General features: G+C 35.4%; 1 protein-coding gene across 9 annotated transcripts; it reads right to left on the bottom strand.

The window, feature by feature from the left end:
- Nucleotides 1-311: 311 nt before the first annotated feature.
- On the bottom strand, nt 312-10,011 carry Mf (myofilin). Of its 9 annotated transcripts, none has more exons than XM_017143443.2 (9): nt 9,882-10,011; nt 8,750-8,891; nt 7,846-8,055; nt 6,021-6,090; nt 5,841-5,950; nt 3,695-4,057; nt 2,260-2,490; nt 1,614-1,777; nt 312-1,035 (listed from the first exon to the last, which is right to left on the bottom strand). In XM_017143443.2, the coding sequence occupies exons 2-8, from the start codon at nt 8,838-8,840 to the stop codon at nt 1,755-1,757; spliced, it is 1,098 nt and encodes a 365-aa protein (XP_016998932.1). In that variant the 5' UTR covers nt 8,841-8,891; nt 9,882-10,011; the 3' UTR covers nt 312-1,035; nt 1,614-1,754. The 9 variants fall into 9 exon arrangements, with proteins under 9 accessions (XP_016998932.1, XP_016998934.1, XP_016998936.1 ...); XM_017143445.2 differs by having other exon boundaries at nt 3,851-4,057; XM_017143447.2 differs by having other exon boundaries at nt 3,851-4,057; nt 6,021-6,069.
- Between the last annotated feature and the right edge of the window lie 5,649 nt (nt 10,012-15,660).

The following is a 15,660-nucleotide window of genomic DNA, read 5'->3' as shown; positions in this document are numbered from 1 at the left end:
ATAGACAAATGGCAGGCGGAGAATATGAGCGAACAAGAAGTGCGAAACAATTGCGTGCTAAACGCCAAAAACGTCAAAGTAACACGAAAAAAATGGAGCAATGAGGCAGTAAATGGAAAGATAAATGGCACAGGCCAACAGACAAAAAAGGGGGAAAGGCCGGGGAAATGGGGCCAAAATGCGACATCGAATCTGAATGAACTTTTAGTTGTGTCGCGTCAAGGTGTCCCCATTTTTAAGAGCCAAAGGATACCAAGGGTAAAGTCCTTAAAAATAATATTATAAAATATATATACTTAAAAAAATGTTGGTAGGTTTTAGAAGTTTTTTTTTATTATTATTCATAATTTTGTTGTTTTTTTTTAGTTTTATTACAAATTGAAAATGTCCAGTATATGTATGGATAGGCCGAATGTTGGATGTGTTGTGGCAGATATACATATCCCTTATACAGTTTTCTAAATGTTATCGAGCTCCGCAACAGAGACGATATTTTTTTACAAATACGAGTAGTTGTATAAATATTTTATATATAGCATCTAAAATATACAAAAAAGGAACAATTTATGAAACCCATTGACTGTTCGATGTTGATGCTTCGAATGGGAACTCATAAGTTGATTTTATTCTTTTATTATAATAAATGTAAATTGATTTTTTTCATATTCTTGCACTTAACTTTTAAGACAGGATCTTAAGAAAACAGAAAATAAAAATTAAGGAGAGAGTTTGAGTTTTATTCGGTTGTTTTTTTATACGGGAGGTACGCACTTATTGGCAAATGATTTTAGAACCCCAAACGGGAACGATGTTGTTTTCCCGAGAGGAGTTCTAGCAGTTTTGAAAAAATTCAAACGTTGTTGACGGATATTAAGACTTCGTAAAAAGGTCTAACACCTTTTGCTACTGATCTACTCCAAAAGCTAGTTGTCGTTGTTTTGGGGGCCCCTTGTGATGCATTCGTTGTTGTTCTTCAGGATGTTCTTGTTGTTGTGTAGTTCGTTGTTTCGTTCGTTTACAAAATTGAGCGGTGAGCTATGGGTGGAAAAGTGGACCATATCAATACAAACTTTCAATAAATATTCTAAATAAACATTTAATTATAGAAAAAAGTATACGGCGTGCAGAAGTGATTTCAAATATTTGCTACATAGGTTAAGTACAATTTGTATTGAAATGAGGGAGTTCTTAAGTTTAGGCAGAGTGTAGATAATAGTTTTAAGTGAAGGATATTTTATTGTATAATATAGACACTAAAAAATAAATTTGACAACAAACTAAAGACACTGAAATAATTTATTTATGTCCTTCTTTTTATTTACAGTAAAATCGCAAAGTCAAAAAAAACATTTAAGGGATGCCAAAATGCATCAATAAGGTAAGAATGATTTTTTACTTCAATTTTTAATATGCCAAAACTCCAGAACTCATTCATTTTCGTTTTTCTTAAACATATAATTTATGTTATTAACTCTACATATTGAGGAACACTACTAATACGGGGTACTACTGGGCATCTTTTTCAATAGGATTTAAAGTGAATACTACAAGTCATCTGTGTAGTTTCTACAATGAACAAATTTATCGTTTTACATGCTTTTTTCTTTTCTTACCAATTTGTTTTTTTTACATTTCGTTACATGTAATTTATGTAAAATTAAGTACAAAAAAATTACAGAATTGCTATATGATTGATATAGCGTCGCTTTGTTATTATAGCTAAACGATTGTGATTTTGAATCTATATATTTTGTTTAGAATATATCCTCTGCCTCAGCTGTTTATGATAATTAAGATGTAAATAAAATAGAAATAATAAGGTTAAATATAAATAATATTGGAAAATGTATTGGGTAAAATATAATTTTTCAAAACCATGAAAGAAAGTTAAATGCTCGCAATTCAAAATATGTATTTAAAGTCCTGATACATTTTTATTTTAATAATATTCCTTTGTTTTAAAATAGAATTCACTTAAATTCAGTACCATAATTTCTTTAAACTATAAGTTTTTAAATCCGGTGCAAGAATATTTCTCTCATGCTTTTATGGAATACTTCTAGGGGCTTTCTAGGGGGGTGTACCAATCAAATTTGAAAGTATTTACAAACTGTGTATCTATATACAGGAGAGATCTTACCAAGAGCCAATATAAATTTGTATAATTTGCCAAACGAGCTCCCAATAATTTAAACAGTTTTTTAACCCCCAATTGGTAAGATCAAAGGTATTCATAGTCATATAAGAAATGGGACTTACGTGTCAAGGGTCTGGCTGGGTGCTTGGACCACAAGTAGCGGTTCTTCACCGGCGACAAGTACGAATCGCGGGCCACGGGGCTCGAGGCACGGGGCACCGAGGTGGCGCGGAAGGGCACAAGGTCATCCACGTCCCACCAGAAGGGATCGCGCACGATCGAGGAGATCGGCAAGTTGGGGCTGGGGCTCAGCAGATCCCTGAACCGGTTGCGGGGATGGAAGATCGGGAGTCCTGTTTTGTTGGCATTTTCAGTAGCATAGCATCAGAGATGGTATGGTTGAATGATTTCGTTTCGGTGTTGTTGTTGTTGTTGGTTTGTTGTGCGTTTTGTTGAGTATACAATCAGATGTTGGTTGGGTTTCATTTGATTTTGTTTGTATTGTTGTAGCAATGTATACAAGAAGAGCAGAAAGAAAAATATTTTTTGTTTTTGCTATGTTTTTTAAACTAAAATAAAAGTAAATCAAATGAAAACAAAAAAAAACGATTTAACAATCAACAATAATTTGATATTTTCCATGCGTATGTTGGGATTTCGTTGTGGAAAAAATACCAAAGGAAAATGGAAAGGGGGAAAATGCATGAGGAAAATAGATTGATAGAAAAAGGATGACATGTAGGAAAGTGGACAGGCGCTACAGTGAGCACATCGATAAGCGAACCAGTGGGCATATGAAGGTGGGGTTCTGGTTTCGGATTTTATAAGGAATGCAAACCGATTCATAGAAGCGTTAAATGGGTTTTCAAAATCCTGCTAAATTTATTTATTGGATTTTGTTTATTTATTTGGAGAGAAAGTTAATCGATTAAATAATTCATTATTATACATTTACATTTCATAGCTATTTATGTCACTGAAGGACTCCGAATTTTAAGAACAAATTTTAGGAATAAATGATTCAGTTTGAATAACAAATTAGTTTTTCGATAAAGAAAATAAAGGAAATCTTTACTACTCTTTCCAATTTATTTACTCAAAATTTGATACTCTTTAAATCGATTTGCATTCGAGGACTAAAAGCGCGGCGCTTACACTTCGGGCAACACTGTACTAATTTTGCTGATGCTGCTGGCAAACTCAAACTCAAAACACGACAAATACTCGTGCTGGCGAAGCCAAAGAGTGGAAATAATTTTGACAAATTATATGGCCACACGATGAGCGGGTGTAGCTGAAGGCCTGAAGGGCTCGAACGCATCACGAAAAATATGGCAGCGATTTTTCAAACGCGTTCGCCGCCCCATGATGATACCATCAACTCCATCATCGTTTGTCTCGCATTGCGAGAGGCATTAAAAGCCGACATAAGTCACATAAAATTCAACAATAACACGCAAATTTCGTCTCTTCTTGTATCAGGACAAATTCGGATTTTCTTTTTTAGGTGTTTTCATTTTTAGGTAGGGAAAGAATAGGTGAAATTTTGATTTTTACCCTCAGCATCGTAGGCGACTTCGGTGGGGCGTGGTCCCCAGCGACCGGCTTTGACGGGAGTGGGACTTGGCGAGCCGGCGCGCTCGAAAATACCGAGTGGCCGACTGGGCGCATCAGCTGGCGCCGAATCAGCCTCGGCGATCGCGGGCAACTTACGTTCAAAGAGTTCGTCCAGGGGCTCCAGCGAGCTGGCCCGGAAGCTGGGCCGCGTGAACGGGGCCAAGCTGGTGGCGCGGTCGAAGACCGAGGGTCCTCCGCGGGGCACGCTGCCCTCGCGGTTCCAGTAGGTCGGCGGTGGCACGTACGGCTCGCTGCCGGCGCGGGTGCTCCTGGCAGGGCGGAACGGCGAGGCCGAGCGGCGAGCTGAAACCAGAAACCAGGGGGTCAAGTGAGTAATCATGATCCACCCATAAAAAACCGTAGAAAAACCCCCTTTGCTGAGGTGCCACAAACCAAAATCACCAGTTATTAATATGTTTTTAAAAATATAAACTTTAACTGACAAAATCTAAAATAAATAGATCATTCAAATATTAACTTTAAATTTAGAAAGAGCTTTAGAAATGCCAAAATTTAAAAATATATTTTAAATAAATCTAAAGTATGTAAACCCATTATTTTTTTAAATTAAACAACAATAAATTTAAAAGATATTTCATATTTTTTTAAATGCTGCTTTGATACCTCATAACGCCTCAAGTTCTTTCCCCAAACTTTTTACTTACCAGAAGAAAAAACCTCACCAACCAACGATGATCAAAAAATGCTTACAATGGAAAACAAACAACAATCGAAACAAAATACATAGTACAAATTACACAAAACTGTGGGCACGAGACACGATTACAATAAGGGGAGTATTGATTGGGATTCCACGAGGGAATTTCCTAATTTGTCTGCCAGAGAACATGAAACATACATTTTTCAGTACAGAATTCGTTAAATATTTCATTTGAGTTTGTATAAATTTTTAGTTTTAAATAGTATTTTTTTAGAGTATTTACGGCAGTTTATATACAGGCACCGCACAGTGTAATGTGAATTTCTATGCTTTGATTTTAGTAGTGAAACGAGGGACTGGACGAAAGACAACAGCAAACTGGACAAGGTAAAAACATTGACATATTAATATCGAAATGCGAATGAGTTGTTAGAGAATTAAAGACCAAAACGAGAAAAATTTCCGTTGCGATAAGAAGTTCCAAAACACAAGTTTTCTTGATTGGTATTAAATATGTTTTTTATTATTAATTAAGGTTGGTTCTTTAAAGTAACTGAAGGGCGGAAATAGTGTTCTTTGTTCGGGTATAGTCGCCGGTGGGGCTACAGTGGGCTCGAATAGTTGATTTAGCAGCAAAAACTATGCTCTTTGGTACAGCAGCTGTTAGAAGAAAGGCTTAAGATTATAGGGGTTTGGATGGATGGGTGGTTTTTAGGAACGAATGAATGGATGGGTTGGTTAAATATGTCTATTTTAAATATATTTAATGACTAAAATTAAAATTAGATTTAGATTTTTTTTTATAAATGTTTTGTTGTTGGTTTTATTACTTTTGTTGTTGTTGATTTTGTATAAGTTAATAATTAAAATAAAGCATTTGTATATTTATATTTATATATATTATACAATGAAACATTTAACGAAATTTTCACTCGACTATTGCTGGGTTTCGGGGATTTCTTTTTACAGACAGAAATTGATTACAATTAATTTTCGTTTATACTTTCGCTTTGTTTAAGTTTAACAGATTTTGCGTAAATTTACAAGAGTCTTACTACGAGCTAAGCAAACAAAAGTATATGTTTCATTTACGCTCAGCGCTTCAAACCCTGATAGCTGCAAAATAGAGTTTAAACGGGAGGGATTTTAGACAAAAATTGATTCGTAACTTTGATTGAGAAATGTCTGCAAAAGTTTTCTTTTTGATGTTGGCTGAATTTGAAAAAAATTTCGTTGAGTTCGTTTTAGATGTTGGGCTCAGATTTCATTTGCTATTTTTTTGGGTTCGTGCTTACATTTTGTATGTATAGATTAATTTTAAATTTTTCGTTGTTGATGTTGTTGTGTTGTTTACTTTCCTGCTGATGGTGGTGTTGGATTTTTGTTTCTGGCATTGGATTTAGTAAATGTCTTTGATATCCTTACCCTTGTTGAGCTCAGCCAGCAGCTTGTCCTCTGGCTCGTACTCCAGGGGCACCAGAGAGTTGGGCGTGAGTGGCTTGTCCCTCAAGTAGAGACCGTAGCGAGATGGGTACCTAGATGGTTGAAAAAATCCCAAAATTGTAAGTAATTATGGATAGGAGTTAATGGCCAGGGGACACGCACCTGCGCTCGATCTCCTGCATGCGCTTCAGATGATCATTCCAGGCCTTCTCTGCGTCGTAGTTAGCTGGAACTGTCCACAACAAAAAAAGGAATATTTAAAAAAAATTAAAAAAAAGGTTCCCTAATAGGTTAAGCATTAACAAATTAAGCAACTAAAAAACAAAGTAAAAAATAGGTGCTTACAGAAAATGGTTTGTTTTAGGCGTGGGCTCACGCGACGTATGCGCAATATTCGATACGTACGCAATCCCAGAAAGCAATATTATCATAGCGAAAGCAGCAAAAAGAAGAAAGGGAATCGGGAAATCAGTAAAGCGTATTAAAAAGCAATTTATTAAAAATGAACTACGCCAAGTGCAAGATGAAGTACAAGCCGTGGTTAGAGTGTTAAATCGATGGGAGTTCATAGCAAACCCTTTGATGGCCCTGCTTTTGATGGATGGTCTGATGGATGGATGCGACACCACAGAGAGAGGCAACAGCAGGTTGTTTAAAGATTTTATTTCACACACAAAACACATACATATATATACAGCTGTATATACTGGCTACCAAATAAATCATTTTCTAATTTCGATATTTAAACTAAAGTCTACACACAAAATCCTTTTCACTAAATTTAAGTTGTCTTTTGCCTAGAGAGAACAACAAATATATATATAAATATATATAGAGAGAGTGCGCATAAAATATCAAAAAAATATATATATCGCTCGGATACATATGTGTATTTATTTTGACGACACACATTTATGTATATTCTGAAACATTTATGAAAGAGAGAGAAAGAAAAAAAACAATTGGTTAGTCCAAAAAAAAGCGAAAAATAAAACTATAATTTAGGCAAACGGGGTACCAGGTTGAAGGTGGAAAAGGGGCGGGAATGGCGGAGGGGCGTGTTGCTTTGCCAGTGTGTGAGTGTGTGGAAATTCGGAAAATCGGAAAAAGCGAACTTTTGTTTCCGCGCATCGAGGGCCGCCGCCTCTGCCGCCACAGTCATTTGATCCCAGAGCACGCACCAAAAAAATTGAGTCAAAAATTCCTCCTATATACCTGACTCGATATATAGCCCACAAAGATGTGCTTGTCTGTGTGCAGCCTATATTGTCTACATTTTTTTTGTTAATTTTTGAGGTCTTTTGCCAAAATCAACGCGAACGAGTCGAAGCGAAGCTTTCATTGACGTAATCGTATTTTGGCTTTTGGCGCTGGCCATTTTATTTTTAAATTTATGAAATCATAGCGCTCACACCACGACCATCACAGGTCGTAAATGAAAAATCATAAAAATATGGCGGATCTCAGATATTCAAGGTGTTGTTAAAAGCTTTGCAGTTGCGAGAATGCAGTTGTGAGATGATTGAAATGACTCGACTGATTGATTGATGGCGCGTCGAAGCGAAACAGAAAGGCTGAAAGAACTTATTGCGTTCGGTTCCACCGAGGCTTATGTAACCTTGCAAATCTCAATAAGGTGATTGTTTCTTTTAATGTTATATCAAGAATTAATATAATTGTTTACCAAAACAAATCAAATTAAAGAAATGATTCAAGAATACAAAATAAAAATTGTTCATAGTAATTTCTAAATAATACTAAAGGAATATTGCACATATTTCCTTTGAATTTTTAGTCAATTTAAATTAACATTTATATTTTCCCAAATTGTTTAAGATGTCTTAATTATGGAAAACTCATTTTATGTCATAAATAAAGATCAATATTTGCAAGGCTTCGGAAATCGGATGCATTTAGATAATAATTCTGAGCTGTGTAAAGAAGTTAGGCGGGGATCGGCAGTAAACGGTGATTTGGGCCAACTTACTTGTTCGGCTGTAGTGATGATCGTAGATAGCACGGGGCGAGTAGCCGTAGGTGTCGCGGCTCACTGGCAGATATCTGTAGCCAGAGGACTGGACGCGCTCGTTGGCGGTGGCGGGCTCGTCGTAGATGCTCCTGTAGGAGGGCGAGTCCAGGTAGGAGCTGTAGGGACGAGAGGCACGGGGCGCCTCGTGGGCACGGATATCCTCGGAGCCTATAAATAGATGTTTGGATAACGCGGCGTTAGTTCATTGCTTTTCAAATATTTCGGCTATTTTCACTATTTGGCTCAATGCCAGCGGTGCAAAAAAAATTAAGTTGATTTCTTTTTTCGGTGTCTATCATAGATGCGCCCCTCTATGTGTATCCTATATTTTTTCTTTGTTTAAGGCCTGAGCACATATTTAACATTTTTCTCTCAATATTCTCGGGATGGCGAAAAGGCGAAAAAGCTTTCCCAACAGAGCGTGCCTAAGTATATAGCTCGGCTGATATGACACCTGCCAAAATAAATAGACTATACATATAGGCTAAGCTATTTGTGTTACTCACTGCCCAAAGTTTAATAATATAACATTTGAGTGTCCCTAAATCAGCTCAAATTGGGGATATTAAAAGTTCATTTTCAAATGAAGATTTTTATGCGGAATGATGTTTGATAAATTAAATTAAATTTTTAATTCCTTAACCATGGTAAGGTTACCGTAATTCTGGTCGATTGTTTAATATTTAAGATTATTTTTAAAGGATTCAAAAAATTTCTAAATAATGTTGAGATCTCTTAGATTAGTTACATCATTTGAAGGGCCTGCTGAAGGGCCTAATACTTCAATAAGGTTTTGCTACTTATAAACATGAATTTCATATATTTAAGGACTTCCTACTTCAGTTTTTAACTGAATACTTACCCTTCAGGGACCTGATGTAGGACTGCCAGAACTTAGCCTTCTTGCTGGGGCTCTCATTGCGCCCAATCATTTCCAAGTGGTTTTTGAACATTTTGATCGATTTGTTTTGTTCTGTTCACGAAAAAATCGTTGAACTCGTTCGCTGTAATAAAGTTGGGAAGAGAGATGTCTTAGCTATTTTCCAAAGTAATCCAATTTTTCATTCGGTTTATTTTTTCGGTTTATTCTATTTCCCGGGAAATGCCAGGCAGCACGCACGAATTTGAATCGGTTTTCTCTCGATTGATGGGATGTTTTCTCAGTTTAGTTTTTTGCTTTCGCGCTGAAAGTCTCTCGGTTCGAAAATAAACAGACTGTGTGCCACTTTAGAGCAGTGCAAAGTTTATAAAATATATAGATATATCTAATATAATACCACGATCAGACGACGGCACCTACCGCAAGATCAATCTCACTAAAAATAAATATTTTGTGTTCGCTTTTTGAATTTTTTCGTGAGTTGATTCTTCTGGTTTGCTCGAATATAAAAATATTTTTATGTTAGATAGGAAATTTCACACTTCTGTATTTTAGAACCTGCAAACACGAATATTCTAGATGTCAGTGTGTGCGTGTAAGTGTGCGAGTGGGCGTGAATGTATCTGTGCATAAGCTGCAGCTAAATTTTCTTTTATTTTTAAATGTCCTTGAGTTGAATTCGTTCTGCTATTCTGGCTTTCATCGGAATTTACTTCAGTATCGAAAGATTTTAAATGTATTTAGTTGAAGATTTGAAAAAATATTAAAATAATTTAATATTCTTTCTTCAAATTAAATTTTATTTAAATTTAATTCAATATTGTTTCATTTTTTGTTAACTATTTCACTGCACAAACTCTTGAAGGGCTCCAACACTTTGGTATCAAATGTCATCGAGTACGATCTCGCTTATATAACCAATGTCTTTATGGAATATCGTTTCATTCATAATTCGATCATATTTCCATAACTTGTCACCAGGTAAATTATTTTCTTCACATTTTCTTATGATAATGCACTTTATTGAATTCCATTTTATTGTCTTTTATTTCATTTATAATTATTTAATTTACTATTCAGTTGTGTTGTTTAAAAATGTTTCAGGTTCGCTTACAATTTAAATTTACTCCTAAAAAATAGCGATCTATCCTCAACGAAGAATTTTTTCAAACTGCAAACCCCAAGAAAATTCGCCTCACCAACTTTACTCGTTTCAGAATTTTGCCATTCCGTTTCGGCCCCAAAAGCACGGCGCATTCCTTTACGGCGTAGGTTGCTCTATCCGTGAGCGATTTTCTGCGCGTCTGTGTGGCAAAGCTCCGGAGATCGGTTATGGGAAAGCTTTCCTATATTCTAATAGATCGTGTGGTGGCACCCACTCATTGTTTGCAACGATTCCATACCAAAATCGCTATGACGCTCACGATGATCATAAAAAGAAGAACAGCTAATTTATCCCACGTATACGATCCTATATTTCTTTCAGAAAATCCCGTATCTTGTCTTCATTTTTTGTTTGATTGTTTTCTTGTTTTCCGTATTGTTTTTTATAATTTTAACTTGTTCCATTATTCGATTGGTCACCGGAAATGCGTCAATTGTGGTATTGAATTGATCAATGAACTCTGCACTCCATATAATTCATAACAATAGCTTACTTATATTATTTAATTATTTATAAATTATTGCTAGAAGTCAAAGGAAGTTTTCTTTAGCTGCATATAAATTCCGTTTATTTATTTATCTTTTCTTTTGGCTTTGGCATTCGCTAAAATGTAGTTTCCTGATAATTGAAAAACCATTTCCAGCAACATGCCCACACAGATAAATAAACAAGGCTGGCCAAGCTAAATAAATACAAAAATGTAAATACTTTAACTTTAATCCGTTAAATTTTTAAAAAGTTTACCGTTTAAAAAGTAATTGACAATTTTTTTAGAGTTAAAAGTATTTTTTTTATTTATTCAAAATAGTAAAAAATTTATTTTATTAAAAATTAAAATAATTATATGGTGACCAACAGTTTTTAGAATTTTCGCAAATAGTTGAATAATTTTATACACAATAAAAAGAGTACATTTTTACTTTTTAAAAACAATTATACCTTCATGAAGGGAATATTTTGTCTGCCCACGTGCGACCTAATGTTTAGTAATCTAAACACACAATTTTTCCAGGGAAATTCCAATGAAAATCTATAAACAAAGATGGGTAAAGCTTCCTACATCATATACTATTACATCGGACAGAGTTGAAGGGCAGATCAGAGAGTACATATCTTTCTAATTATGGGAAATATATACATGGATCTCCATTTGACCTTTCCATTCTAGCAGATCGCTAACACAACTTCCCTGCATGTGTTTTTGCTCCCATTAACTCAAGGCCAAATGCAATTGCATTGAAATGTTCTTTTGACTTTGTTTGTTTACCTTATGTAAGATTCATTTGTTAATTTCACCCTTAAACAAGCTTGCAGCGTCATTTAAACTTGAACTTGAACTTGACTTTGATTAAGCGAATGAGGTTTGATGAACCAACACGAAAGTCGAACAAAAAACTGTACAAACAACTCACGGGAAATTGGGAAATACCTGGCAAAGGTTTTCTGTTTCGCCCAATCAGTGATTTCGGTGATGTGATTCAACTTTTACTTTCTGGCACACTTTTTTGGCTTCTCTTTAGGATGAATTGAGCAACTTTTTATTTTACTTTCGATTTTGTCGAGTTGTTCAATTTAATTTTAGTTTATTGGCAGCTCAATTAGCATTTTTTTCAAAATTTCTTTGATGTTGCGATGAAGGACATACAAAAAGTTGGCTAGGAAAAAACTACCCAAATAGGGAACCTTAAGTTTAATTTCAAAAGGCAATTGAATTTTTTTTGCTTCATATATGTATTTGTCAATCAGTTAAGCAAATCCGAGAAAAGAATAATATTAAATAAATACGTTTTATGGCCTCTTGAGAAATGAGGTCAGAATAGAAGCTCATTATTTAGTGACACAAATGCAAACAATGTCGAACAATTTGCTCTGCGCAAATTCCCCATATTTTATAGCGCAGTTTATACTCAAATTAATTATAAACTGCATTTCATTTTGGGTTGAGGGGAGCAGACTTTTAGCTGTCAGAAAGTCAAACACTGAGTGAATGCAATTCCAACAAATAATTTATATACATTTTATTACTCTCGCACTTGGTCTGTAATAAATTGCTTTTCCAATGTGAAGGCCGATTATAGTTTTCTCAAGTGAAATGAAACGCATCTGAACGAAAAACAAACTGCGAGGATCCTACAATGTCAACGCTGCGTATGAGCAATTTGTTTTGGCTCACCAGCTCAGAAAAGCTACCAAAAAATTAAGTAATATAAATATAATTTTGAGTCATAGCAAATTAGCGAAAATAAATTCATTTGAGCCTTTTGTTTTATTACCATAGCCTTATCTTTTGTGACTGTTTTGTATGCTCTATAATTTTTAACTAAATGCCTTCTTAAAACCTCATAATAAATGTAGTACAATTTCCCAGCTGGCAAAAAAAGTAAACTTTTTTCGATTTTCCAATCCAATTTTTTTTTATTCTCAAAACAAACTTATCCTTTTAATTAGAGCTCACAACTTTTTCAACTTAGCTCATCTGGGGACTCATAAATAGAGCTTAATGGTTTTTAATGGCTCAGCTGAAAAGCTTTTTCTCACTCTATGCTGTCTAACATACAATATGAATAAAAATACACACATATTGTGGCACTAATACATAGTTTTGCCGAATCTATATATAACGATGTTTAACCTTAACATATAGCAGACACCTTCAAATGAATTTTTTCTTGAAATATAAAAATAAATATGTGTACTCGATGTATTCGTGTGTATATGCTCTCGCCTGATTTTGCAGCTGAAATCCGTATCTATAGCCTATGGCCAGCTAGGGTCTGATCGGCTCTGCTCCCCAAAAACCGACATCGACCCACGCAAATGAACTTGAAAATTAATTGTTTCTGCAGCCCCACAATTGCAGAACATGAGGGGTGTACAAGATAGATATATACAGGCTTTATGTATGTTCGAAAAGAGATATGTGTACATTTGCTCAATGCCGCAAGGGGTTTGCCTTCCATAATTTATTTGGCTTTCAGATACTATGTGCCTGAAAAACACATTTTGTTTATAATTTCATTAAAATTGAATGCCAGACGAATTTTTCTTCGGACTGGAAAATTGAAAATTTTAAAAAAGTCCACAAGTTATTTGGTACATTTTGCTTGCCCCATATATTTTTATATAAATAAATTAGTGTCTATTTCCTTTCATCTTCTTAATCTCCAAGGACACAAGGGTCAATGCAGTTAAGGCGAATTTAAATCTATTTTTATGGAAATTGCACAGAACTAACCTTGAATTCTGTCGCAAATTTGGCTGCTGATGGATTGATGATGGCCAGACAAACAGGCAAAATAGGAAAACGAAAGAATATTTTGGTACTTTGTACAGAAACATTGCTGCTGACACTTTGGGTTAAAAGTTTTGGGTTTTAAAAATAAAATAAGTATATAAAGCCATTAGCAGTTAGTAAGGTGACCATTTAAATTATACGATCTGTCCTCCCCTTTTTGAGGGCAGAAGTCACTCGTTTATCAATAGCCTGCTGACGTCACGGAGATACAACTTGTACATCCTGTTTATTATTTTTGACTTTAAGTGTATACAAATGAATACATTCACACAAAAATCCATTTATTCTGGCTTTGCATTCCATTCATGAAACGGAGGGGAAGCGAGCGCGATCATTTAACAGCCCCAAAACAAATATGTAATAAAAAGAAAAGTATATATACAATTATAGCAAGTATATGAATAAAGATTACTCAAGTCTATTTGGCCCACAGATGACAGCACAAAAGTGGACAATGTTTTGATATGTTTGGCACAAGTGTTTCTCTATATTATTATTTTTTATGGGGGTGTCTGCCGAAAGCCTAAATTTTAGAAGATCGAAACCGAAAGTTTCATACATTTTTTAGCCTTTTTTCTGTTGCCGTTGATTCTGACATTTGTTTTTTATTTTGGGCTGCTCAATTTTTTTTAGCTTGTTCTTATGTCTTGTACTTTGGCTGTTTTTTAAGATATCTGTCTTTTTTGCTTAGTTTTTTCCGTTTCTGTTGTTCACACATCATTGTGTGGTATAAATATTTTGAACCATTTTTTTGTTATTGCCAACATATATATTATTAAAATTTATATGAACATATATCTAAATATCAAAATAAAGCCATAAAATAGATAAAATTAAAGAACAAAAATAAATTACCTGGCCCTGGAGTTGCAACCTCTGATCGAATCAAGTGATTTTACAAGTTAGTTTGGAAAAACTGGTCGGATCATACAGACCTCTTGCTATAAAATCCACCTGAATAATGATCCGGATCCTAATCGGAAGTGCGTTGGCAATTGTGGCCGTTTTAATAATCTCCTCCTGTCTGTTGATTTTGTTATACCTCACTGGGACTTTGCCGTCACTCTCAGAACGGGATTCTAGTCCATGAATACATGAATCCATGAATACATGACCTGAACCACTAATGAACAATATAATATTATTGGGCAAAGTTAACGTCAAGATTTATAGTTCTTCCTGTCGTTGTTTATATGAAAGTCGGTATTTAATATCAATTTGCCAAGTAAAACAAATTGTTGGATAATATTTACACTTAAGATCTAAAAAATGCGAAATAAATCCTACTTAAACGTAATCAAAACCCAACAATTTCAGAGCAAAAACGCAGAGCAACAAATTCAAATAAATTGCCCTGATATGCATAAATTTATGATTTCAGTCGTGATTCGCCATCGGGGGATTTATGGGCGAAGGGATAATGGGCCATGTTCAAAGCGCATGAAATGGCTTGTGACACAACAAATGGCAATAAGCCATAAACAAGGCGCCCTGTGAATTATGGTTGGGTGCAGAGGGCACAAATGAGGTCTTGTACAAATTGACACCTGCAACTTGACTTGCATCCTTGGGTGATCATCCTGCAGACTTCTTGTAATTTGGCCGCAATTGTTAGTTGGTTACTTTCGGCTCGGAATTTCCCAAAGGAGTGCGGTCGAGTGCACGACTCAATTTCCAGTTGGCAAATTGGCTTAGTTGCCAATTGAGACGAACATATGCGGAATGCATTCGTAAGGGGAAACATATGCCACCGAATCCCATTCATTTGCGCCGTGCCTCCGTGCCGCCAGATACAGATACAGATAGAGATACCTATGCCTCAAGGTGTCGGAGTGCAATTTATTCTTAGAAGCCATGGCCAGAGCCAGGTGCATTTCTTTGAATGCGAATGCAATTCAATTAGCCCAGATTCAAAGGGGAAGACGAATAAATAGCAATTGTCCTTGGCTCTAAATTGTGAGCACAACTGAATTGGAGCTGGCTAAATTAACAGATCCTAGGGCGGCAATTAGCCGAGGTCGAGTCCTGCCCTAGGATAATGAACTGGGCAATGCAGAATCACAAGCTCCTCCGCTCAAGAGTCATCTATGTATTATAAATGAATGATTTAATGAGATACTGCACTCACAGACCGGCATGTAATGTAATTGCTGCCACTAATTGAAAGTACTTTATGGCTTTTTCTTTGGCACTGAAGGCCAATTTATCGTGTAGTTGGTAAAAATAAAAGGGGAAGTTCGGTAAATATTCAATGCTATTATTTAATTAGTACAAGATATATAGATTAGTTCGGACTGGTTTCGACTCAATCATTTAATTTCCATTTTAATTATTTCACAATTATCATTTCTGACTTTAATCTGCAATTAATGCCGCAAACGTGCCGCCATTTCGAGACTTCCCATAGACCTTGGCAATTGTTGGTTTAGACCA

The sequence above is a fragment of the Drosophila takahashii genome, chromosome 3R (assembly GCF_030179915.1).
Source record: "Drosophila takahashii strain IR98-3 E-12201 chromosome 3R, DtakHiC1v2, whole genome shotgun sequence".
NCBI classification, from domain to species: domain Eukaryota; kingdom Metazoa; phylum Arthropoda; class Insecta; order Diptera; family Drosophilidae; genus Drosophila; species Drosophila takahashii.
The sequence above is the reverse complement of the archived record's forward strand: the minus strand, read 5'-3'. Positions and strand labels throughout refer to the sequence as shown.

Coding starts and splice junctions, on each gene's coding strand:
- Mf (XM_017143443.2), bottom strand. CDS start 8,840: ATGTTCAAAAACCACTTGGAAATGATTGGGCGCAATGAGAGCCCCAGC. Junction 5,951..6,020: donor ATGCAGGAGATCGAGCGCAG/GTGCGTGTCCCC, acceptor TCAACCATCTAG/GTACCCATCTCGCTACGGTC. Junction 4,058..5,840: donor GCTGGCTGAGCTCAACAAGG/GTAAGGATATCA, acceptor TTCTGGTTTCAG/CTCGCCGCTCGGCCTCGCCG.